The sequence below is a fragment of the Pelodiscus sinensis genome, chromosome 2 (assembly GCF_052426305.1).
Source record: "Pelodiscus sinensis isolate ZL-2025 chromosome 2, ASM5242630v1, whole genome shotgun sequence".
NCBI lineage: Eukaryota > Metazoa > Chordata > Testudines > Trionychidae > Pelodiscus > Pelodiscus sinensis.
In genome coordinates, this window is record NC_143053.1 from 222,731,792 (window position 1) to 222,756,408 (window position 24,617).

The 24,617-nt window shown below is 40.7% G+C and overlaps 1 protein-coding gene across 3 annotated transcripts in view; it reads left to right on the forward strand.

The window, feature by feature from the left end:
* Positions 1-22,155, forward strand: part of CACNB2 (calcium voltage-gated channel auxiliary subunit beta 2) — a 382,137-nt gene extending 359,982 nt beyond the window's left edge. For all 3 annotated transcript variants that reach the window (XM_006119502.5, XM_075922478.2, XM_006119505.5), the window contains 4 exons: positions 4,702-4,853; positions 5,861-5,956; positions 11,080-11,265; positions 16,777-22,155. In XM_006119502.5, coding sequence (XP_006119564.2) covers positions 4,702-4,853; positions 5,861-5,956; positions 11,080-11,265; positions 16,777-17,271 — 929 coding nt within the window. In that variant the 3' untranslated portion in view covers positions 17,272-22,155. The remainder of the gene's footprint in view (positions 1-4,701; positions 4,854-5,860; positions 5,957-11,079; positions 11,266-16,776) is intronic.
* Positions 22,156-24,617: the final 2,462 nt, after the last annotated feature.

Below are 24,617 nucleotides of genomic sequence, written 5' to 3' on the forward strand. Positions count from 1 at the left end.
CTATGCTTTGCAAGGACTGTGGCTGCCAGAAATAGTGATGGAAAGACATACTGGAGTCTCTTCTGTTCATGAACAATGTCTCATTCGTTCTGAATGCTTACAGCAAAAAGCTTCTGAAGGATGACAGAGATGTACCTCTGATGATCCCAACCTGAGGAACATCCCAGTTCCCCACTCTCTGATCCAGAGGCTGCTCATACAAGTCCACCTCAGGTTAACTGTCTCTATCAGCAGTCGTGTTCACCTTTCCATATAGATACATGGCAATCAGTAATGGCAGAGTCCATGTGCAGGGCTTCCTGGTGCCTCCCTGTTTGTTAATTTAAAACATTATGACCTGATGGTTCCAGTTCAAATGAATAATTTGGGGGGGAATTAAATCCTTATGATTTGGATAGACGTGTTGGAAATCTATTTTTAAATAAAGGTGGTTCCCTCATAACACCAGGCCATGAGGCTTAAAAGTAATCTTCCTTTCAGATGTGATGTGAGAGTCTGTGCTTCGCTTGCTTTCATTGGAATCTTGGGTCAAGTCAGCATTTACATTTTTGCTTGTATACCAGTGGGTGTTAGTGATATTTTTTTTAAAGATTTCTATAGTGGCAATACCCTAGTGTAGCGATAGCTATGCCAGCAAAAAGCATTTTGTTAGTAGGGCTTATTTTGTTTGGGGAATGTGTATAAGCTATTCTGGCCAAAAACACTTCATTGCTGGTTTAAGCTGCATCGGAGGGTTTGCTGGTATAGCTCTACTTGCAAGCCTTTTCCTAGCCTAGGGTTCAGGGTCTACTGCAGCATTGGGCAACCAAGAAGAATGAGTGGACCGCATGAGTGGCCCTCCTTCACCTCAATGGGTCGCAGCACTGGAGTTCCATCTGCAGTCCCTCTGCACTCTGTCCCTGCTACACCCCCCCCTCCCCCGCCCACTCCATGCACCTCTTATGCACTGGGGCACTGGAGCCTTGCACTTCTTACTCCTCCTCCTCCCTCTCAGCACGTTCAGAGTGCCACAAATCTGATTCATGCTCCATCCCCACTTGTCCCCCTGCCTCCCAGTGCTGGAATACCACAAATCAGCTGTTCACAGCTGTTCAAGCACTGGGAGGGAGGGGGTGTAGCAGGGACAGAGTGCAAATTAGGCAATTCATGCTCTCTGAAAGTGATGAGAGGGAAGGGGAGGCCTAGAGGGTGGGAGTGTGTGCAAGAGGCACATGGGGAAGGGGATCAGGCGGCCACGGGTGGAACCCCAGTGGCCCACATTAGGGATGTTAGATAGCAGGTAATTGAATAGCCAACTAACCGCTTGAATTCGTAGTGATTACTTGACTATTCTATAGTTTCTCGGTGCGGGACCAGCAGTCAGTGCAATCCAGCTCCACCCCCAGGGAGCCCCCTGCCACCCTCACGCTGCTGCTTCTACCTCTCCAGAGCAGGGTGCCAGGTAAGAGCCACTCCGCAAGGAGAGGAAGTTTAAAAACCAACTCCTCTTGTGTACTGGCAGCCTGCCGCCCCTTGCTGCTGCCTCTGATACAGGGAGACAGAGGCTGCTGGGGGTGGGGGAGGCTGCCCTGAAGCAGCCTCTACATGTGGCGGGCCCAGGCTGGCTGCAGACAGAGATTGCTCTGGCAGCAGCCCCTATCTGATGTGGGGGGTGGGAGGCATGTGGCACCATGGTGCTGGTTCTGGGGGGAACCAGCTTTTAAGCTGATACAGAGGCAGCGGGGGCGGAGGAAGGGGAGGAATGCAAGTAGTTGACTAGATTAACCAATAAGCCTAGGCTTATCAATTAATTATCTAGTCGACTACTCGTTCATATTCCTAGCTCGCATGCGGCCCATTGGCTGCAGGTTGTCTACCGAAGTTCTCATTTGTGAGACAAACTAAGGCACTGTAACTATTGCTATTTACAGTCTTAAGAACTGCCATATGTGATCACCTGCTGGTTCACACTTCACCTTACTTCCTGACAAGTGATGTTTTAGATGTTCTCCTTGGACAGAAAGGCTCTATTTAGTTGAGTAGTGATTAGTAGGAGCTCTGTATATTTTGGCCTCTGGAAACAAGTTCAGAGTTTGGGTAACTTTATCAAGAACCCTAGTGACTCTAACTGTGACGCATACCGATCTTTCAACACCCTCTAAATTAATGTTCTTCATGACAGATTTATCCAAGTAGTGTATTCCAAACTCATGCAGGCAGGTAACATTTCCCAGAACGTTTAGTGACAAATCGATAAAGTAACACAATATTTTAGTATTTTGAAATGTCCTTTTTGTACATCCACTAATTTCTTATCTTTTTGGGATTTACCATGTTCTAGTTAGTTATCTTATCTTACAATAGCATTCTTGACAGAATATAGAATAGAATCCATTCCCATTTGAATTATGATCCTGGCTCCAATACTGACTTCCTCTGTAGATTAACCAAATCATTTAATCTCTGCCTCAGTTTCTCTATCTGTGAAACAGGGAAATAATTAGAACAGGGTTCCAGTTAGGGTATGTCTGTACTTGCACCTTAGTTCGAACTAGGGATGCAAATGTAGGCATTCGAAATAATCAATGAAGCGGGATTTAAATATCCCGCATTTCATTAGCATCATCTCACCGGCGCGTTACCCCAATCAACAGCTGTTTCGAAAGTGAAAGTGCGCGCCGGGACGCGTTAGTTCGAACCAAACCCCTTGGTTCGAACTAACGCCTCCCGGCGCGCACTTTCATTTTCGAAACAGCTGTTGATCGGAGTAACATGCCATCGAGATGACGCTAATGAAGCGAGGGATATTTAAATCTCCGCTTCATTGACTATTTCGAATGCCTACATTTGCATCCCTAATTCGAACTAGGGTGCAAGTGTAAACATACCCTTTGAGACTAAGAGCCAAAATAGCTGTGAATAGAGTGCAAACAGCCACATATTATATATTTATTTTATCTCTCTAGATAGACAGATAGATAGATTATACAAAATATAGTGATAAAAATAACATTACAGGACATTTCAGACAAAAACCAATAAAAAAGTCTCTAGTCACTTAAAAAATTCACAGCCAGTCCAGAGAACTTGACAAGGAACAAACATCAAATTTAAAAACAAAACCCTTTGAAAATACAGGAATATTCTCACACTAAAAATAAGCATCCCCACCATGTATTTTAAATTTAACATTACTGCCCTATTATGTCCTGTGAGTTTTTTAAAATTAAACTGAACTGAGAAATAAATTAGCACAATTTGAAGTGTGTTTCACTCCAGCTTGTTGATCTCTGGTATGGTTTCCTCACTTTTTTTACTTATGAATATTATGGCTTTTTTATAGTTCTAAAAATTCAGGTCTGTTCCAGAATGCAAATATGACAAGTTCAAAAACAATAAGGGAGAGACTCATATCTCAGAATAATTGTTTCAGCCTGGCAAACAATAGCCTCTGAATTTTCTTTAAAGAAACACAGTGTAAACTAGGTACATGCTGATTCGTTTTATGCCCTGGAATTTAAATATGACATCTGTGTTGGCTGCCTTATCTGCATCCATGAAGACTTTGAGTTTAAGGTGTTTCACACACACACATCTGCTCTAACCCAATGCCTGGGTCCTCATCGGAGCCATTGCCACCACCACTGCCACAGCCACACCCTTCTCCCTCCAGGCATCGGGGCACGTGTGCAGAGCAGTTGTGAGCAGTCCGGGCGCCCAGCTCCAAATGACAATCAAGCCATAATCCTAAGGGCCGCATTTCTCTAAGCAAAGAGCCACATGTGGCTCGAGAGCTGCGAGTTGGCCACCCCCATATTAGAATTTGGCAGGGAAAGCATGCTTTGGAATCATGGACCTGGGAAGCCCTCAGTTTCTAGAAGTCTGCAGATGGGTGAATTGGCAAAAAAAACATAGTTTTCAGTTGGAAACTTGCTGTTTCCACCAGGACGGTGTTGAAATGAATATTTCCATGTAATATTCTGATTTTGATGAATTGACAAATTCCAATGAAAAACTGGTTTTGTCAGATTTTTTTTCTGACCAGATCTGATCACAATCCTTACCTATATCAAGGGCAAATACTTTACTAATATTGACCAAAATTTTCAAACCTCATGCCCTATTATGGATAGATAAGGCCCAGATTTCAGAGATGGTAAGTACTGAAAATTGACACTGAAGCAAATTAACATTATGGATGCTTAGAACCTTATGAAAAACAAACCTCCTTTGGGTGCCTCAGTATAACTTTAATGTGTAGCTTCAGGTACTCAGGTTTGAAAGTTATGGTCATGAAATATCATTAGAATCTGTGCTGCAATAACTTACAAATAAAGAATCCACTGAGATAATGTTGTAAAACTGAGGAATTCATATTTTAAGTAGGAGATCATAATGCTGCGTACACCTCTTTGCTATACACACATGGCTTTGATCTTATAAGAAGGTGTTAAAAATGTTTTTTCATATCAGTAATATATAAAAGCATGAAGGTGAGGCTGGTAAAGAGTACAACTTTCAGAGAACATAAACTGTAGGCGGAATGTTCTTGCTAAAGATATGTTTGCTTCAGTAGAATGCCAGTGACATTAACAATTAACAGCTCCTGCCAATCTACTCATCTGTTGTGGGAGCTGCTTGCCAATCTACCTCATTTTTACATTTGTTAGACTTAATTTCTGTTAAATATTTTCATAACTCTAATTTTCTACTTATCTGCAGCTGAAGTTCAGAGTGAAATTGAACGGATATTTGAATTAGCAAGGACATTGCAGCTGGTAGTACTTGATGCTGATACCATTAATCACCCAGCTCAACTAAGTAAAACCTCTCTGGCTCCTATTATAGTATATGTAAAGATTTCTTCTCCCAAGGTAACTGTCTTACTGTTAATTTTGTTTCAATCCTTTCTTTGAGACTCATGCCATAGGTACAAAGGAACACAGACTCTACGCTGGATGTCATTGAAGATCAAGGAATGGCACTTTTGAATTATTTCCCTTTGGATGGGAAGATATCATTAAAAGGATATCATCTCATCAGTGGGTTACAAAATCACTTTTTTTGTGAGAGAGAGATAACATAGTTCTGGTGGTTACTTAAATTTGAACTAAAGGAAACAATTATCCTCTTGTTTGTTATTGTTTTTGTAATATTACTTTACAAAGCGCCAAAACCTTGGTAAAAGCTTTTCAGAAATATGAGCTAAGATCCTTGTCTCAAAAACTTTACAACCCAAGTCGACAGTATAGAAAAGAAAGTAAGAGCATAGATGTTCTGAGCAGCAGGACAACTGGTACACTTCTAAGATCATGTGTAGTTCTATAGGTTTTGTTCAGTTTATCTTTAAGGTATCTAGTCATTTAATTTGTTGTGTGGACCTCTACATTTATAGTTTTCTTGGATCAAGTCCATCCTGAAAATATGTTGGAAGGAGAAAGTGAAGGCCTGTCAAATTGGTTCTTGGAAGAGCAATCTCAAGAGTCTCGGTATAAATGGCTCCTTGGAGAAAGGCATACATGAAAACAGGAGCACTTGAAGGAGCCACTTAGTATAACTTGAACAGAAAAGGAGAGAGAAAGGGAATGAAGGGAATGAGAATAGAGAGATAGGTGGGAGTGACGTTGTTCAGGGTCTAAAAGGCAAGGGGATAAGGCTTGTAAGCCAGTGAATGAGAAGTTATTACATATGTTAAAATTATACAAGAAGAGTGTTACTTTTTTGAAGAGTACACACATATATTGGGCCCAGTTCTGCTCACAGTCAAGTCACTGGGAAATCTCCCATTGAACTGAGTGGTTTTGATCCTATTCTAATGTACTACTACTTGTTGATGAATTCTTTCTTTTCCCACCCATTTTAACTGTCTTATTTTCCACAGGTTTTACAGAGGCTAATAAAATCTCGAGGGAAATCTCAGGCTAAACACCTTAATGTTCAAATGGTGGCAGCTGATAAACTGGCTCAGTGTCCTCCAGTGAGTTATGTTAATGTGTTATTGATGTGAATATGTAGACTCCTGTTCCAAGGGACTAGTTTATCCTTTGTTTCCAAGTAATAAGCTAATTGTGTAACATTTGTTGGTGCTTGCCACTGTCTGGCCTTATTTCACTTGTCATTTTGTATAAAACTCCATTGGTGTTTTCTGCTTAGCATAATGGTTCAATACATTGTTTTTTCAGCAACATTAGCCCTGTAAATGCACAGGTGTTGAGCCACCAATATTGTACATGATCCATAGCTGAGGAATTAGATTACTTCAGTAACTCTTTCTAAGTTATTGTTCCAAAACTGAATCAATTTGGATTATGACCAAAAGTTGCTTCTATCTGAAGGTAGATTAGTGGTTCACATAAAATGGTCTGTATAAAATGAATTGGTGGCTTCCTTGTAGTTCCTACTGGGCATATGCCCAGTGAAATATATGAGATCGTACTATTGATTTGCACTGTATCCTTGTACACTTACTTTCTCCATATTTAAAATGAAGATGATAGTATGCTCAACTGCTCACTATTCGCGCTAAGCAAAGAATTGATTTTTCTGATTCAGGTACCAAACTGAAATATCTAAAAAAAACAAAACCTAAATTCAATTCAAAGAATAATTGACCTTTTTGGGGGGGGAGGAGGGAGGTTGCTGAAATGAAAAAAAAAGTTTCAGGTTGAACAAAATGGTTTTTATTTTGTTTAATTTCAGTTCATTACACTAGCTCTGTATAGCCCCATTTATGGGTATTGTGTCATTTAGTGCCTAATGGTAGAACTATCTCCAAGCAGTGTCCTTTACAGTGCCCACATGGCCTCTCCTGTTCCTCCCCTCAGTAGCTGCAGTTGTTCTAAGAGTGAGGGTATATAAGAGGGCACAGTGCTCTCTACCACCTCAGCTTCTTGCAGTCACTATACCAGATGGACATAAATTGCTCCATTCCATTCAATAACAACTACAGCTGACCAACCCATCACATCCTTTTGGGTACTATTCCATAACAACTGGGAGCAAATAACATATGACCCATGATTTCTTGAAATTATCAGCCATAGGTACTCCAAACACTTCACTTTCTCCCCTCTCTCCCAACCAACACCCTTTCCCATCCCTCCTCAGAGACTGTCCTCACAAGAGTTTATTCAGGAGTGGCCATAGACAAGCTGCCGGCAACTGGCGCACTAGGCGAAACGCGTAATCAGCGCGCAATTGGTGCCCCTGCCTCCAAAGCCCTCAACAGCCGTTTTTCTTGGTACCCTAGGTGACCGCCTAGGTCGCTTGTATTGACAGGCCGCCACTGAGTTTATTATGGCAAGAAATAGATTACCTCCTCTGTCTAGGAGCTATAGAGCCTCTATCTTAGCACCTGTGAGGTAAAGGTTTCATTATTTTCTGATACCAAAGAGAAAAGAAGGTTGGAGACCCATACTAGAATTCAGAGCACCGACCAATTTGTCAAAGCTAAAAAATTAAATATGATCACACTAGCAGCCTTTTTTCCATCTTTGGAAAAGAGAGATTGATTCTTGGCCCATAACCAACAGGATGCCTATTTCTCATATTGAACTTACCTTCCAACAAACAATTCGTAAGATTTACCCTGGACCAGGACCATTATCAATACACAGTACTCCTCTCATTGACCTCTCATCGACTCTGAGAGTACTCTCCAAAGTTCCCTCCATAGTGGCAGCTCACCTAAGCTCCCAGGAGATTATGATATACTCTTACCTGAACAATTGTCTCCTGAGAGCCCACACCTTCAGCCAAGCCCTCTGGAACATCCAGACTTCTGTAGACTTGTTCACAGAACTGGCCTACAGATCAGTGTTCAAGAATTGATGGTTACTCCTGTATAGAACCTAGCATGCATAGGAGCTGATCTCAGCTTGTTACAGGGAGGGTACTGCTTCTGCAGCAAAGGTTTCACACCTTGTACTCATAGAAGCAGTACAATCCAGTCATAAGATATCAGCCAGACATTGCCTCCTACTGCTGGGGTACATGGCTGCAGGCACATCTTTGACATACCAGATTTCTTGTCAGGTGCCTTTATATGCTGAACAAAGATAAAAACACAGTCTTGTGCAAGAGCCGTTCTGCTGCTTATTTTCAGGCAGAACGGCACTTGCGCAAGAGGGGGTTTTTGCACAAAAAGGAACAGTTTAGACTGCTCCTTTTTGCGCAAAAGCCCCTTGCGCAAAATGGCGGCTCACTAAGTATGAAAAGGAGGCAAGGCAATATTTCTTGCCACATTTGCCTATGTTCTTGAGCAAGACTGGTCAGTGCAGATGTAGCCCTTGTGTTAGGAGAATGCTAGCCTTTTACCTGGACAGAACAAAGGTCTTTAGGAAATCTCCTAAGCTTTGCCTCTCTGATGGGTTATCTAACATGTCTCCCCTTTTGAGGGAATCTTGTCCTTCCTTGGTAATGTAATTTGGTCTTATTTACACACACAAAGCCACGTTTTGAACCTTTCACTGAATATTATTTGTATTATTTCTCTGTTCATTATTGCCGTGCTGTCAGCCGGAAGAGTGAGTGAATGAAATAAATACCATGATGGCTAATCTACCATATATGACTTTTCGCAAAAGTGAAGTTGCTCTGACCACAGGTTTTTGCCAAAAATGGTTTCTGAATATCACATCAATTATACAATTAATTTGCCAGTGTTTTTCCAGGACTGCATATGAATAAAGGGGAATCTTTTTAACACTGTTTAGATGCTCTATGATTTAAATAGAATTAAAAGGATTTGAAAATCATTTACATTATTCATCTTTTATACTAAGACTCTTAGGAATCATACAGGAACCAGACTAGTTCTAGATGGATTAGACAACGTATCGTTGAATATATGTTACAGAAATTCTGGCACCTACAATGATACAATTTCCTTTCACTAGAGCTTTGACAGCGTCTTTTGCACACATTAAGCAAGTCCCTGTTGCTGAGATTTATAGGGCTGTAACCTGAAGTACTGTGTACAGTTTTACTAAATATTATGCTCTTGATTTGGCTGCAAGGGATGATGCTAGATTTGGGAACAAGGTGCTTCAGTCTCAGTTCTTTTACAATTCTGGTCCCTCCTCCAGCTTATTTGCAGCCCTGCTTATCAAATTATCCATAAATGAAAATATGCAGAGCCACTCAAGGGAGAAAAGGTTTTTTACTTGTAACCAGAGTTCTTCAAGCTAGCCCTGCATATTTACATTTTCTGCTTGCCTTCCCTTCTTTCTCAGAATCATCCCTTCCTTTCCCTGGGTTGGTGATGGAAGGAACTGAGGTTGGAGAGGGTTTTGTGCCCCACTCCCTTGTGCTTTGTACGTTTTAAGATGCTGACGGGAGGTGTAGGAAGGACCAGGCAAGCCTCTGGCAGACATGACTTGGAGAATGCTCTACCATTAGGCATCAAATGGCAGGACAATATCTATAAGTATGAATATCCAGAGCCAATTCACAGAAGTAATCTTCAGTTTTTCACTGTACCACTATAAACAAAATGAAAACTCAAGATGAAACATTTTGAAAAGACTAAAATTAACTGTTTCAGCTTTTAAATTTATTTTTCCCAATTCATTTTGGCTTTAATGATTTGCCAAATTGAACTGGAAGTTGACTAGTTAGCGATCTGAGAATTGCATTTTTCAGCAAATGTACTGTTGGTCAAAAAGATCACCCAGGTGTACCCTTACAAACATTGTGAGAATTTTCACCATGAATATTCTTTATTATGGACTTTACTACATACCTCCAATTCCTAGCGTGCCTGTGGTGCCAGGGCTGCACCTGGTGTACCATGTCCCAGAGGCAAGTAATGTAGCTGCTTCAGCAGCTAAGCCTTGCAGGTGCTACCCTACTCTTGGTGAATCCCACTTAACACTCACACAGATGGTGGCTAAGACAGAGGTTTTACTTGAACAGGCAGAAAAGTATAAAGATTGTGAATAGCCTGGGTACAGAGGCATAACCAGCTGCAGTTGACCATGGGCGGTTTCTGTTGGGTCTCAGGGGCAGTCTATTTGAGAGTTAGGTCTTAGTGTCTGGAGTGCCCTCTCCAGGCAAGTCTCTTGCAGGCTTTTGGGCAAGGCTCAGTGAGTATCTCTCCTGCTGCTCCTCTGTAAATTCCACACATACTGTACCCAGTTGCAATGTTGGCAGTCACAGCTTGTTCCACATCTGACTCTCCCCACTGTTCCTCTATCTCCCTGCTGCTGTGTGGCTCTCACTCCCAGAACAGAGCCTAGGCACTTCCTGATTCAAGATCTTTTCCCTTACCTGGCCTCTGGAAGTAGAAGTGCAGTGAGGAGGGGACAGATGGGGAATGTAGTCCTTGCTTGGTCAAGAGGAAGGGGATGTACAATGGGAAAGAGCTGATGGGAGTCCTAGTCCTCTGCTTTGCAGATCCATCATTATACCATAATATCAATAATTTGCTAGACACTGTTCAGGCATGTATAAAGACAAGGTTCCAGCTTCAAAGAACTTAGAGACACCATGGGGCCAATCCAACAGCAACTGAAGCTGATTTGGAAACAATTCTGTAGGCCTTGTAGTGGAAGTGGGATGTAGTGGTAAATGAAGAGTGAGTTAGTACCTGTGCAGTATTTTAAAGATGAAAATCACCACAAAAGTGATAAGTATTATTAGCTTTGTCTATTACTGTTATCATTTTTTCTCCCTTTGTCTGAAGTATCACTAGGAATGGGAATTCCACAATGTTCCTTGGCAGCTTGTTCTATCGTCTGTTTATTCCAACAATTAAAAAAGGCCTTTCTACTATTTAACTTCTCCGTCCATATTTAAGTTTTAAAATGTATTTAAAATACCAATTTTGCCTTCCCTGATTACCTATACCCTGCCAAGTGACAATCACTGGGGCATGCTATGGAAAGTATTATCTCACTACTATGTCCAGATTACTTTTAAGTCCATTGTTTTTAAAGAAACAGTTCTGCCAAAAATATTCGGGACATGAATATTATAAATCTAGATTATTTGTGGTGCAACAGTAAAAGCATTGCCTAATGTGGTCAGTCATTAGCACCATCAGTGGTTTTATACTGGCTCCAAAAGTGGCTGTTTTCACTAAAATATCTCCCATTACAGGAAATGTTTGATGTAATTCTGGATGAGAACCAACTTGAAGATGCCTGTGAGCACCTGGCTGACTATCTGGAAGCCTACTGGAAGGCCACACATCCTCCTTGCAGTAATCCTCCGAACCAGCTCCTCACTCGCACTCTTGCAACAGCCACTCTTCCCATCAGTCCGGGGCCAAACATAAATTTACAGGTAGAGTTTCCTTTCTCTCTTTTCTCCCACCCCCATTCATTTCTGCAAATGTAGCGAGACTTAGCAGGGTGCACAATGTGGATTCTGATATAGGAAAATGTTAAATGCGTTTCACTGGGAACCGTAAGTTGATATAGCAGAAGACCTCTGCACTTAGGAAAAATTACTTGCTCTTTTTGTAACGTGAACAGAGTAGACTGGGGAAAAAGGAGTGTATGTTCCAGCTAGCTCCAGCCTTTGTCCCCATGGCTGAAAAATTGCTCTGAATTACCTGTGTGCTGAAGGAGCAGTTTAGGTCCTGAAGTTTTCCAGCAAAGTTATTTAGTATGATAGATACAATTCTACAGATATAGTATTGTTTACGTCTTTTTATGCCCTTGAATAGATATTCATATGCTCTTCCAACCATAATGTGTTATTAATTATACCTTCCTGAATGGTGAGATCTCTTCTTAAAAATTCACAAGTTTTATTTGAAACATTAAAAAACAAAACTATCTTTATGCTTTCACAGTATTGTTTCATGGTTTATTAATCCTGAAATAGAGTAAAACTCCAATAGTCCGGCATCCAATTGTACGGCACTCCCGATAGTCCGGAATCAAAATGGCAAGAGCCTAGTGAATGAGCTTCAGCAAAAAACAAGTCACAAGGCAGCAGCGGCACCAATTGAAATGAGCAAAAAGGATAAAAAAGGGTTAAAATAACTAAAACATTACAGTATACTGTATACAGTATGTACAATAAAAAGGGATAAAAATACTTTATATACTGTGTGTGTGTGTGTGTGTGTGTGTGTGTGTGTGTGTGTGTGTGTGTGTGTGTATATATATATATATATATATATATATATAAACCACCTTATAGTACCTCTTGATAGTCCATCATATCCGATAATCCGGCACCACCTAGGTCCCAAAGGTTATGGATTATCAGAAGTCCACTGTACTGAGCAAAGGTAGTCCCGTTTAAAATCTATAATCTTAACTTCCTCCTGCTTTGTCATATGTAGATATATTTTAAGCAGAGGTAGCCTAACGTTGGAACCTCAAATCTGAGCCTCCTCAAATATAGGAATGAAGTGAACTTGCATCCCAGTCTACAGATCTGAACCTACTGTTAGAATCCAAAACTAGGGATGGAACCTGTTTTCTCTTTCTTGTTTCGATACAGCTAAAATCTCACAAGAACTAAAATATTTCAACCTGAAATCTCTGAAGAGCTGATCTCATATTTCCATATTTTTAAAAGAACTATTTTTAGAACAGTTCATTACATTTCAGCACTCCTTGAACCAAACCCAAATTCTAGTCCTAATATGATTTTAATACACAACCCCAAAATTTAACCTAAATGTTAATCTGGATCAAAATGCTGCTCCCTCAGTCCATCTGTAACAGTAGTGGCCAGTTTTCTCCAGGGATTTGACCAGGGCTTCCATTAGATTTTTTTTTTTTTTTGCACTAAGGGTATGTCTACACTAGCCGCCTAGTTTGAACTAGGGAAGCTAATGAGGACGACCGAAATTGCAAATGAAACATGGGATTTAAATATCGGAATCTCCCTTCTCTGCTGTATGTAGACATGGGCAGTTCTTCCGGGCTAGTCAATTTCCAAAATGGCGACCACCTGGGAACATGCTAATGAAGCGCGGGATATTTAAATCCCACACTTCATTTGCAATTTCAATCGCCCTCAGTAGCCTCCCTAGTTCGAAGTAGGGGGCTAGTGTAGACATACCCTAACAGTTTCTAAAACTGGAGAGAGGAGGAATATAATTTGTTTAACCCCTTGCTTTCCAGTCAAAGTAGGGCAACTGGATCTGAATTCATAGAACATTCTTTTCTTCAGAGCATCTAGAAGTTTTGTACTTGCTCGTCAACCAGAGTAAATGCCTGGTCAAAATTTTGTAACATTGAGTGTATTCGACATTTTGACTATTTGGGAATTCAGATACACCACATAACGGTTCTTATTTTGTGTGCTTTACAATCCATCCTAGTCAAGCAGATTTAATTTAGACTGTTTTTTAAGTTACTTTTGAATATATTCTAACAGAACATCCTGGCTGTGTCTAGACTGGCATGATTTAGCGGAAATACTTTTAACGGAAAAGTTTTTCTGTTAAAAGTATTTCCTCAAAAGAGCTTCTAGATTGGCACGGATGTTTTTCCATGAGCTGGTATCATGGAAAGAGGCCATTTCCAGGAGGGGGAGGGGATTGTTTTGGGCTTGGAGTTCGGAGCATGGCAACACAGAGTGATGTAATGATGTCACTGTGTTGTCCCACAGGAAATGTTTTTTTTTATTTGTAGAGAGATTATCCCAGGACTGTTATTCTATATGTCACTCTGAAACCTAGGATGTCTTTTAGGTCAGTGTGACACAATTGGAAACCCTTATAATCTTGGTTGAAATCTCTTTTTGTTCAGAATACCACCACGTTCAATCATCACTGAGGCTCATTGTCTGTTACCATCCAATTTTTAAATTCTCATGCATTTGTACTTTACAGATTACACTTATGCAGTGTAAAGTTAGGCAAATATCCAGGCCATGCCAAGATTTCCCAGATTAGTTTACCGGGGAAATCATTGGTGAGCTTAAACACAAAAAGGAAACTTACAAGAAGTGGAAACTTGGACAGATGACTAGGAAGGAGTATAAATATATTGCTCGAGAATGCAGGAGAGTTATCAGGAAGGTGAAAGCACAATTGGAATTGCAGCTAGCAAGGGATGTGAAGGGTAACAAGAAAGCTTTCTACAAGCATGTTAGCAATAAGAGGATAATCAGACAGGGTGTGGGGCCCTTACTGGATGAGGGAGGTAACCTAGTGACAGATGATGTGGGAAAAGCTGAAGTACTCTGCTTTCTTTGCCTCTGTCTTCACGGACAAGGTCAGCTCCCAGACAAATGCACTAGGCAACGCAGCATGGGAAGGAGGTGGACAGCTCTTGGTGGAGAAAGAACAAGTTAGGAACTATTTAGAAAAGCTAGACATACACAAATCCGTGGGTCCGGATTTAATGCATTCGAGGGTTCTGAGGGAGTTGGCAAATGTCATTGTGGAGCCTTTGGCCATTATCTTTGAAGACTCAAGGAGATCAGGAGAGATCCCGGAAAATTGGAAAAAGGCAAATGTAGTGCCCATCTTTAAAAAAGGGAAGATGGACAATCCAGGGAACTACAGACCAGTCAGCCTTACCTCAGTCCCCGGAAAAATCATGGAGGGGATCCTCGAGGAATCCATTTTGAGGCACTTGGAAGTGGGAAAATGATCAGGAATAGTCAACATGGAGTCACGAAGGGCAAGTCATGCCTGACCAATCTGATTAGCTTCTATAATGAGGTAACTGGCTCTGCAGATGTGGGAAAGTCAGTGGATGTGATATACCTTGACTTCAGCAAACCTTTTGATACTGTCTCCCACAATGTTCTTGCCAGCAAGTTAAGGAAGTATAGATTGGATAAATAGACTGTAAGATGGATAGAAAGCTGATTAGACTGTCGGGCCCAATGGGTAGTGATCAATGGCTCGATGTCAGGTTGGCAGTCGGTTTCTATTGGAGTTCCCCAAGGATCAGTTCTAGGGCCAGTTTTGTTCAACATTTTTATTAATGACCTAGATGAGGGGATGGATTGCACCCTCAGCAAGTTTGCAGATGACATTGAGCTAGAGGAGAGGTAGATACGGTAGAAAGCAGGGATAGGGTTCAGAGTGAAGTAGACAGATGATTGGGCCACAAGAAATCTGATGAGGTTCAACAAGGACAAGTGTAGCGTTCTGCACTTGGGACGGAAGAATCCCAAACACTGTTACAGAATGGGGACCGACTGGCTAAGTAGCAGTTCTGCAGAAAAGGATCTGGGGATTACAGCAGATGAGAATCTGGACATGAGTCAACAGTGTGCCTTTGTAGCCAAGAAGGCTAATGGCATATTAGGGTGCATTCAGAGGAGCACTTCCAGCAGATCTAGAGAAGTGATTATTCCCCTTTATTCGGCTCTGGTGAGGCCACATCTGGAGTATTGTGTACAGTTCTGGGCTCCCCACTATAGAAAGGATGTGGACGCATTGGAGAGGGTTCAGTGGAGGGTGACCAAAATTATTAGGGGGCAGGAGCGCATGACCTATGAGGAGAGACTGAGGGATTTGGGTTTGTTAGTCTGCAGAAGAGAAGAGTGAGGGGGGATTTGATAGCAGCCTTCAATTTCCCAAAGGGAGGTTCCAAAGAGGATGGAGAGAGGCTGTTCATAATAGTGACGGATGGCAGAACAAGGAGCAATGGTCTCAAGTTACAGTGGGGGAGGTCTAGGTCGGACATTAGGGAAAACTATTTCACTAGGAGGCTGGTGAAGTACTGGAATGGGTTACCTAGGGAGGTGCTGGAATCTCCATCCCTGGAGGTTTTTAATTCTTGGTTTGACAGAGCCCTGGCTGGGTTGATTTAGTTGGGATTGGTTCTGCCTTGGGCAGGGGGCTGGATTTGATGACCTCCTGAGGTTTATTCCAGCTCTGTGATTCTAAGGGTGTGTCTAGACTACACCTCTCTGTCGACAGAGAGATGTAGATTTGGCACATCAAAATTGCTAATGAAGCAGGGATTTAAATATCCCGTACTTCACTAGAATAAACATGGCCGCCGCTTTTTTCCGACACGGAGCGTTTTTGGAAGAAAAAAAAGGCAGTCTAGACGCAGATCTGTCAAAAATAAACCCTTTTTTGACAGATCCTGTAAGCCTCATAAGCTAAATAATTACAATTGTTCATTCTGCAGTGATTTCAAACACTGTGTTGATGAAGACTAGGCTTGATTGTATTTGGTATTCTTATTTCAATCTTTCAATAGTAACAATATGTTAGGAAATTGTGATAATATCATTCTCCCTCAGTTTTGGCAATAATAATTTAACTGTAAGGTCAAAAAACAGTGAGATAATTGAATTATTACCACCAAACCCAGAAGGGCAATACTATTATTGGTATTATAAGTCTGAACAATACCAGCTCAAGCCATCTTTTAATTCTTAAAAAAAGCCAAAAACTTACCCTCCCACTGCTATCCAACCATTCAGCATTCACACAGCTGTGTTTTAAAGACAGTCTCCAGTCCTCAAAGAGATTTCTTGAATGCCTTCTAATGCCTGCCCTCTCTAAAGCTGACAGATCCTCTCTAGTGCTTCTGAATTGACAGTTCTGCTCCTGCAACGTCCATGTTGTGATTGTAGTTGTGCTAATGGGCATGTTCAGAAAGCAATGATGTTACACAAGCCCTGGACTTGCCACAGAATAAACCTACTGCTCCCTTGCCTCCTCCTTGGGGTCACTTGTATAATAACACAATATTTTCAGTTAAAGTTTAATTCTAACCATTTCTGGATTAGAGGCAAAGTGAGTGTTTTGTATGTAAATTACTGCATTTATGGTTTTACCTTAATTTGTATTGAGGAAATGTCTTTACATGTGTCCAAGATTTTGAACTTACTGTCTGTTGTGACACTAACCAGGGCTCTCAAGGAGATCAGAGAAATGACCATTCAGCCCCTGAACGCACTGGCTCACAAATTGAAGAGGAGGCACGGATTGAACCCACGAAGAAATTTCAACATCGTTCATCTTCCTCAGCCCAGCACCATAACCATCGCAGTGGTGTTAGCCGAGGCCTGTCTAGGCAAGAAACATTTGACTCAGAACCCCAAGACAGCAGAGATTCAGCTTACACAGAACCAAAGGAAGAATACTTACATGAGCATGGTGACCACAATGATTCTCACAGGGATCACAGTCATAGAGATGAGTCACATGGGAGCAGTGATCACAGACATAGGGAATCAAGGCATCGCTCAAAGGAAAGGGACCGAGAGCAGGACCACAACGAATGCAACAAACAACGCAGTCGTCATAAATCAAGGGACCAATATTGTGACAAGGATGGAGAAATGATATCTAGAAAACGCAATGACACAGGAGACTGGAACAGGGATGTATACATCCGCCAATAACTTTTGCCTCAGCCAGTCTTGTGTTTCTTTAAGTCTTGTATAACGACACCCCTTGAAAATATCTTTGGGTTCTACATTGCAGAACATATGGTATCCTTCTGATCCTTCTGTATGCTGATTTGTATTGCTGTTGCTTGCATAGCAATAGCATGAAATAGAATATTCATATACTTATTTTTGATTAGTGCTATATAAATTGGCGTAGTACAACTGCAGAGCTTCTGATGTTGTACTGTGCTTTTTTCAAGCTGTTTTTGATAGCAGCCATTTGAACAATATCTGTTGCCATCAAGGTGATGTTAGTGTTTTAAAACAAGGTACAGTTGATGTTTAATAACCTCCCGTGTATTCAGCCAGCCAGAATCAGCACATACAAAACTGAAACTCATCTGTTTTGATTTTTAATTTGTATGCACTTGATTTGCATATTGGTTTAAGAGCCACTATCTGTTGCTTGTACCTCTAGTGGACTCCATTTGGGGGACAAAATTCAGTTTTGCCTTACACACAGGGAATCATAAAGTCAAAATCTATTTTCTATGTACTGGTACTGTGTACTGTATATACAGTTTATAAATGTTATTTCTGCAGACACCTTCTTACTATATAAGTTTGACCACACTGTTTTAGAGTCCTAATGCCAAGTCAGCAGATTAGCTTTTGAATTACTAGCAACTGGAACTAGCCTCATTCAGGAAATTTGTAAGAGTGTCTAATACAGAAATTTTTTTCTTCTGTAGCAGAAAGTTTATACTTACTGTAAATATGAATGAATGCTTGAGATAAAAGGTTTGATTCCTGTATTTTATGCTGTCCTTGCAAACTTACAATTTTGTGTTTTAAATTGATAACTAACCTAGCACTATAAATTGTTCTATACCCACACAAATTGTAATGGACACACTCTTAATTTTTGTTTTCTTTGTCAAAATAAGGTGATGCAAGCATGCATAACAGGGAGAGAGTATGAGCGTGTGAGAGAGCGACAGCAGAAGTTCAGCATGTAGAAGACCTAATGAAGAAATACTCAAAAACTGAAGCAGTCAGTTTATTCTATTGTTTTCAAAATCTGAATTGTAGTCAGGGAACATGAGGCAGTTTACGGTTACAGGTAATTAAGAAAGCATAAATCCGCTGGCTCTCAAGACTCCAGGAGAGTAAAAACACAGGCAAATGTTACTGTAAGTGTTTCACTGGAAATGTAAAATCTTTGTGTTTTAGAGTATTTGTTTTAGTAAGAAAAGTTTACACAGCTTGTGGAGAGTTATTTTGTTGGAAAATAAATTTTTTGTAGCTTCTCCACTTTTTTTCTACACTTGCCACACAGTCTGCAGTCCCACTTTGCAGCCATGTCTCCAAGTCTGTCCTCATTCTTCAGCTAAAGCTTTGTCTGCCAATAAGCCCAGAAGGAGGATTGTTATAACTAAAGGTTCCCTCTATCATGAACTCACTACAAAAAATGTATTGTAATCAAATGGAGTGGTATGTTGTGCATCAAGTACCCGTTGTACCAATAAGTGGGACACCGTGTATTACTTTTTGGTTTTAGATTCCATGCCCCTGCCTAGATTAAATTCTCACCTGCGCCTACTGCAGCACAGGAGCACACAAAATCTACTAGCCTGGGTCCCAGTGGGACCTGGTGTCTGAGGGGGATGTGGAGATTGTGTTTCTCCTTCTCAGTCAGGGGCCACATGAGTGAGGGTTTTGTTTATATACTTGGCGTCTCACTTGTGTGCACCCCCGACTGATTTTTCTGTGGGTCAGCAGCCCCCGGCCCAAAAAAGGTTCCCTTTTCCAGTATAAAGAAAAGAGAATGGGGGTCACATTCATTTATAACTGTGCACATTTGTGCAATTTATATATTTTCTAGCAAAAAGGTGGATATTGGAATTATTGGAGCTCTGGTATTTTATATTATTACAGTGAAATGTATAAGAAATACATGAGATTCATGTTTAAAAATCCATTCCTTTATTCCATGGTCCAGATAATTCTGTTTCCACACGTTGGGAGATATTTTTCCTCTAAAAGAAGCTTTGGAGCATTTTTCTTAATAAATAGAGGTGAATTTTTGCTGTCTGTTATCTAATCATAACTCCTGTTGCTGTCACTTGTGAGCATCCAAGAACAATGTCTGACTGGGGGGGCTACGTCTACATTGTGCATTCTTACACAAGAAGATGTGCAAATGAGGCATGGTGATGAATATCGCCGTGCCTCATTTGCATACCTAATGAGCTGCCATTTTTGCGCAAGGGGCTTCTTGCGCAAAAGCCCCTTGCACAAAAATGACAGCTCATTAAGTATGCAAATGAGGCACGGCGGTGCGCAATGTAGACGTAGCCAAAGTGTATACTGGGGGAGAAGATGGCAAGGATGTCTTTCTAGAATCAAAGTTCTAAGTGTTTGTAGACACTTTAACTGCCTTTCCAGCAAAAGGAAGCTAATTTGTTTCTACGCTCCTAACAAGCTATTTTCCCAGATTCAAGTTACGGAACTGTGGATGATAATTCTCTTAACTGCTCCAACTATTATGTGGGGCTACATCTACACTGCAGCGCTATTTTGGGATTCAAAAGTATCCTGAAATAGCTATTCCACGTCTTTTGAGCATGCCCATTATTTTGAAATATAACAGGCTCGCTATGCCAACATCCCTGTAAACCTCTTTCCATGAGGAGTAAGGGATGTTTCGGAATAGCGATTTATTTTGAAATAAGTGCTGTATAGACAGCGTCAGATTTCGAAATAAAATATGCAATTTGCGTAGCTCAAATTGTGTATCTTATTTCAAACTACAGTGTAGTGTGGGCACGTCTATACAGCAGGGCTAAAAACAAAATAAGCAACACAACTTGAGTTACTTCAATTGTGTAGCTTAAGTTGAAATAGCTTATTTTGGCTTTTGGCGTTGTCTACACAGCAGGAAGGCCAAGAAAGAGCACTCTTCCTCCAGCTTCCCTTACTCCTCATCAACTGAGGGTTACAGTTCAGTGAGATGTGCTGCTTTGTGTTGCATGTACCAGTGCTTAAACTTTATTCTATCAATTTCATTTTCTTATTGTCCTGTGCATGACATTCTCTCTCAATTAAAGTGAAGAGCTAGTTGTAGTACTGCTTTATCAATGTCCCTTTTGCAATACAATCTGCTTGCTATGCTTTGTTGTGGAAAAGCACTTGGCACTTAGAAGTTTTAACCAGCATGTTTTAAAATACTTTAACCGGAGGATATATGAAAGGCTACGGTAATGAAGTACCTTTTCCTCGATAGGTAGCCACTAGGAAAAGTTGACAATACTGTGTTTGTACTGTGATGGTGCTAGATTTCCCAGTCTTCATCAGGCCCCTTGTGATGCATAAAAAACAGTTGCCCTACCTTGTCAAGCTGAAAAGATACAGATAGGAAAAATGATAAAAAATGAAGGAATCTGTCCAGGAGCGGTGATCTTGCTAGTTCCATATTTTTTTGCCTTCAGGACCATCAGCATAAGAGTGGTGAAGGAAGAGGGCTGCAATTCAATATTTATAATATAGAGGCACATTTTATTCTATCCTTCTTTGCACATCTTTTTAAATTAGTACACAGTGGTGCTAGCCAACAACCCACTTCAACCTAACCTTTACCAGTTCAGTTTCTTGTAGACACCATGGAAGAAGGCACACTTGAGAAGTGATTTGAAGGTGAATGAGTAGTACCCTCCAGGGAGGTTAGGACAATGTATAAGAGAGGAAAGATATGTATTCAGGAGGCTAGCAGTTAGGCTAGGGGTGGGAGATGATGGAATGACAGGAGATAAAATATCATTTTGCAGACCATCAAACAACAGACTAATTCTTATCCAGGAAAATAATGTAAATAAAACATCACACAGGTCACATACTCCATCCTAAGGCTCTAACAGATTCATATACTGTCTCTGGAGTTTGGATGAGAAGCTTTATATATATGTTTGTGTTTATCAAACTATATTATGTAACTACACAGTTTCAGCTTCTTCATTTGGCCCTATTTAACCAAAGCAAGCTGTGGCAGTGGCTTACACCCTGAGATGTAGAACAATTTGCAAAATGTCATGTGAGAAACTCACTTTGTCCACACAACCAGTGTGTTGGTTTTTTTTTTTGTTTTTTTTTGTAGGTAGATCATGAGATGAAATCCTCTTCCCTCCCCCAAACTAGGGTCAAAGTGTAGAGCTGTTAGCTCTTCCTTTCCCCTCCCATGTAGCTGCTCATCTATAAACCATGTGCATCCCATACGTGGGGCTCTAATAGTTTCAATCCTACTCATCACCCTGTTCAACAGCTGCAAGACTGGAGGGATTTTGCTGCTAATCATTTATAAGCTTTGCTAGTCACTGAAAGCCAATTTCAGAACATGCTACTCACGCTCATTAACCAAACTTTAAATCAATAGATAATCTGATTTCACTTTAAATGCAATTTTCTGCTAACATTGTTTATTTCTAAGTATTAAATAATTTGCCATAATGTCTGTCTCCCATCTCATCTTTCAGGAAGCAATGTCCTCTAATTTTCCATTTTCTGTAAGTTCTCAGATACCTTTTTGCCATTTCTTATTGTGGTCTGTCCCCCACAGTAATTTAGAATGATTGTATTATTTCTAAGATACATGTTGCCATATTCCTCTGAATCCTTTACAACCTTCACTTTGCTCCATTCCCTCCCACCAGGAGAAAAGCACAAGGTAAGCAGCTCTACAAAATTAAGGACTGGAGAAGTTCCTTTACACACAATGTGAAGTAACAGTCTTACTTAACATGAAAAAGGCCATGGTAGGTCAGACCAAAGGCTCATCTACCCAGTGTCCTGCCCAGTGTTCTCTCTAAGCTACCTGGCAGTACAACTTCACAGGTGATTAATTAGCCCCACCCAGTCAGAGACTCAGGGCTCTGTGCAGGGAGTTCACTGATTGGGCAGAGCTGATAAATCACCTGTGAAGCTGTGCTGCCAGGTAGCTTAGAGGGAACACTGATCATCCCTTATGACAGTCACCAATGCCAGGTGCCCCAAAGGGAATGAACAGAAGAGGTAATTATCAAATAATCTCCCCTCTGTCATCCATTCCCAGCTTCAGACAAATGGTAGCTACAGCCACCATTCCTACCCATCCTGGCTAATAGAAATTGATAGACCTAACCTCCATGAATTAACCTCTTTTTTGAACCCTGGTAAGTCCTGGTCTTCACAACATCCTCTGGCAAGGAGTTCCACAGGTTGACTGTGCATTGTGTGAATAAATACCTCCTTTTGTTTTAAATCTGCTACCTATTTATTTCATTTGGTGACCTCTAGTTATGGGAGCAAGTAATTTTTTCTCATCTATTTTCTCTACACTGGAATGATTTTATCCTTTCTCCCCTGTAGTCTTCTCTTTTCTAAGTTGAAAAGTCCCAGTTTTATTAACATCTTCTAATATGGTCATCATTCTTTACCCCCAATCATTTTTGTTGCCCTTTTTTGAACTTTTTCCAATGTCAAGATGTCTTTTTTGAGATGAGGCAACCAATTTTCATGCAGAATTCAAGACCGACATTCAAGGCATACCATGGATTTATGTAGAGGCAGTAAAATACTTTCTGTTTTATTCTCTATCCCTTTTTTTATTATTCCCAACATTGGTGTGTTTTTTAAATTTTTATTGCTACTGCACATTGAGTGGCTATTTTCAAAAAACTATCCACAATAACTCAAGGATCTCTCTGTCTCTCGAGCAGTAAAAGCTATTTTAGTCACTACTATTTTGTGTGTGTACAATCCAGATCTATTTATCAACATTAAAATTCATAGTTGCCCAATCACTTAGTTATGTGAGAGCTATTTGAAGCTCTTCAGTCTGCTTTGGTCTTAACTCTCTTGAGCAGTTTAGTATCATCTGCAAGGTTTGCCACCTCATTGTTTACCCCATTCTCCAGATCATTTATGAATATGTTGAATAGGATTGGTCTCAGTACAGACCTCTGTGGGACACCACTAGTTACCCTCTCTCCATTCTGAGAGCTAACTATTCCTACCCTTTATTTCCTATCCTATAACAAGTTATCAATCCAAGACAGGACCATTCCTCTTATCCCATGACAGCTTACTTTGCTTAAGAGCCTTTGGTGAGGGACCTTGTCAAAGGCTTTCCGGAAATCTAAATACTCTATAACCACTGGCTTTTCTTTCCCACATGCTTGTTGACTCCCTCCCCCCCCAAAAAAAAAATGATTAGTGAAGCATGATTTCCCTTTACAGAAACCATGTAGACCTTTCCTCAATGAATTATGTTCATCTGTGTTTGACAATTCTGTTCTTTACTATAGTTTCAACACATTTCCCCGTTACTGAAGCTAGACTTACCAATCTGCAATTGCCAGGATAACCTGTAGAGCAGGGCTACTCAACACATGGCCCACGGCCCACAGCCTATTTGTTTGCAGCCCACAGTGTGGTTTGGGTTTACACAGGACTCAACACGCGACCCATGGGTGGGATCCTTTGAACATAGCCTCCACCAGGAACACACTCCACAATGGCGAGTCAATATAATGGTCTTTTGTTGATATGCGGTTTTAGTAGTTAAATTCCTGGACTCCCATTGCTCATTAAAAGTGCTGTCATATGTGTGGAAATCAGGTAAATGTTGCATTTTATTAATATCAGCGGAACTGACTTAAATTGGACCTGCTGTTCTGCAGTCTTGCCTTAATCTTTGTATTCATGCCCATAAGTGTGAAAGAAACTATTTGCATATATATTTGTATGTATATGCAATCACACTTAAGTTGAGGCCCTCAGCACTTGCTAAGAATATCATTGTGGCCCCTGGGGCTTTCAAAGTTGAGTAGCCATGCTGTAGAGCCCTTTTTGAAAATTAGTGTCACATTAGCTATCATCTAGTCATTTGGTACAGAAGCAGATTTAAAGGCTAGGTTACAAACTAGTTAGAAGTTCTGCAACTTCATATTTGAATTCCTTCAGAACTTTTGGGTGAATGCCATCTGGACCTGGTGACTTGTTACTATTTAGTTCAACAATTTGTTCCAGAACCTCTTCTAATGACACCTCAGTCTGGGATAAGTCCTTAGATTTGTAACCTAAAAAGAATGGCTCGGGTTCGGGAATCTCCCTAACATCCTCAGCTGTGCAGACCAATGCAAAGAATATATTTACTTTCTCTGCAATGAGCTTATTGTCCTGTAGCATCTTGATCATCCAGTGGACCCACTCGTTGTTTAGCAGATTTCTGCTTTTGATATACTTAAAAAAAGTGACTATTATCTTTTGAATTTCTGGCTAGTTGTTCTTCAAATTTCTTTTTGGCCTTTCTAATTATATTTTTA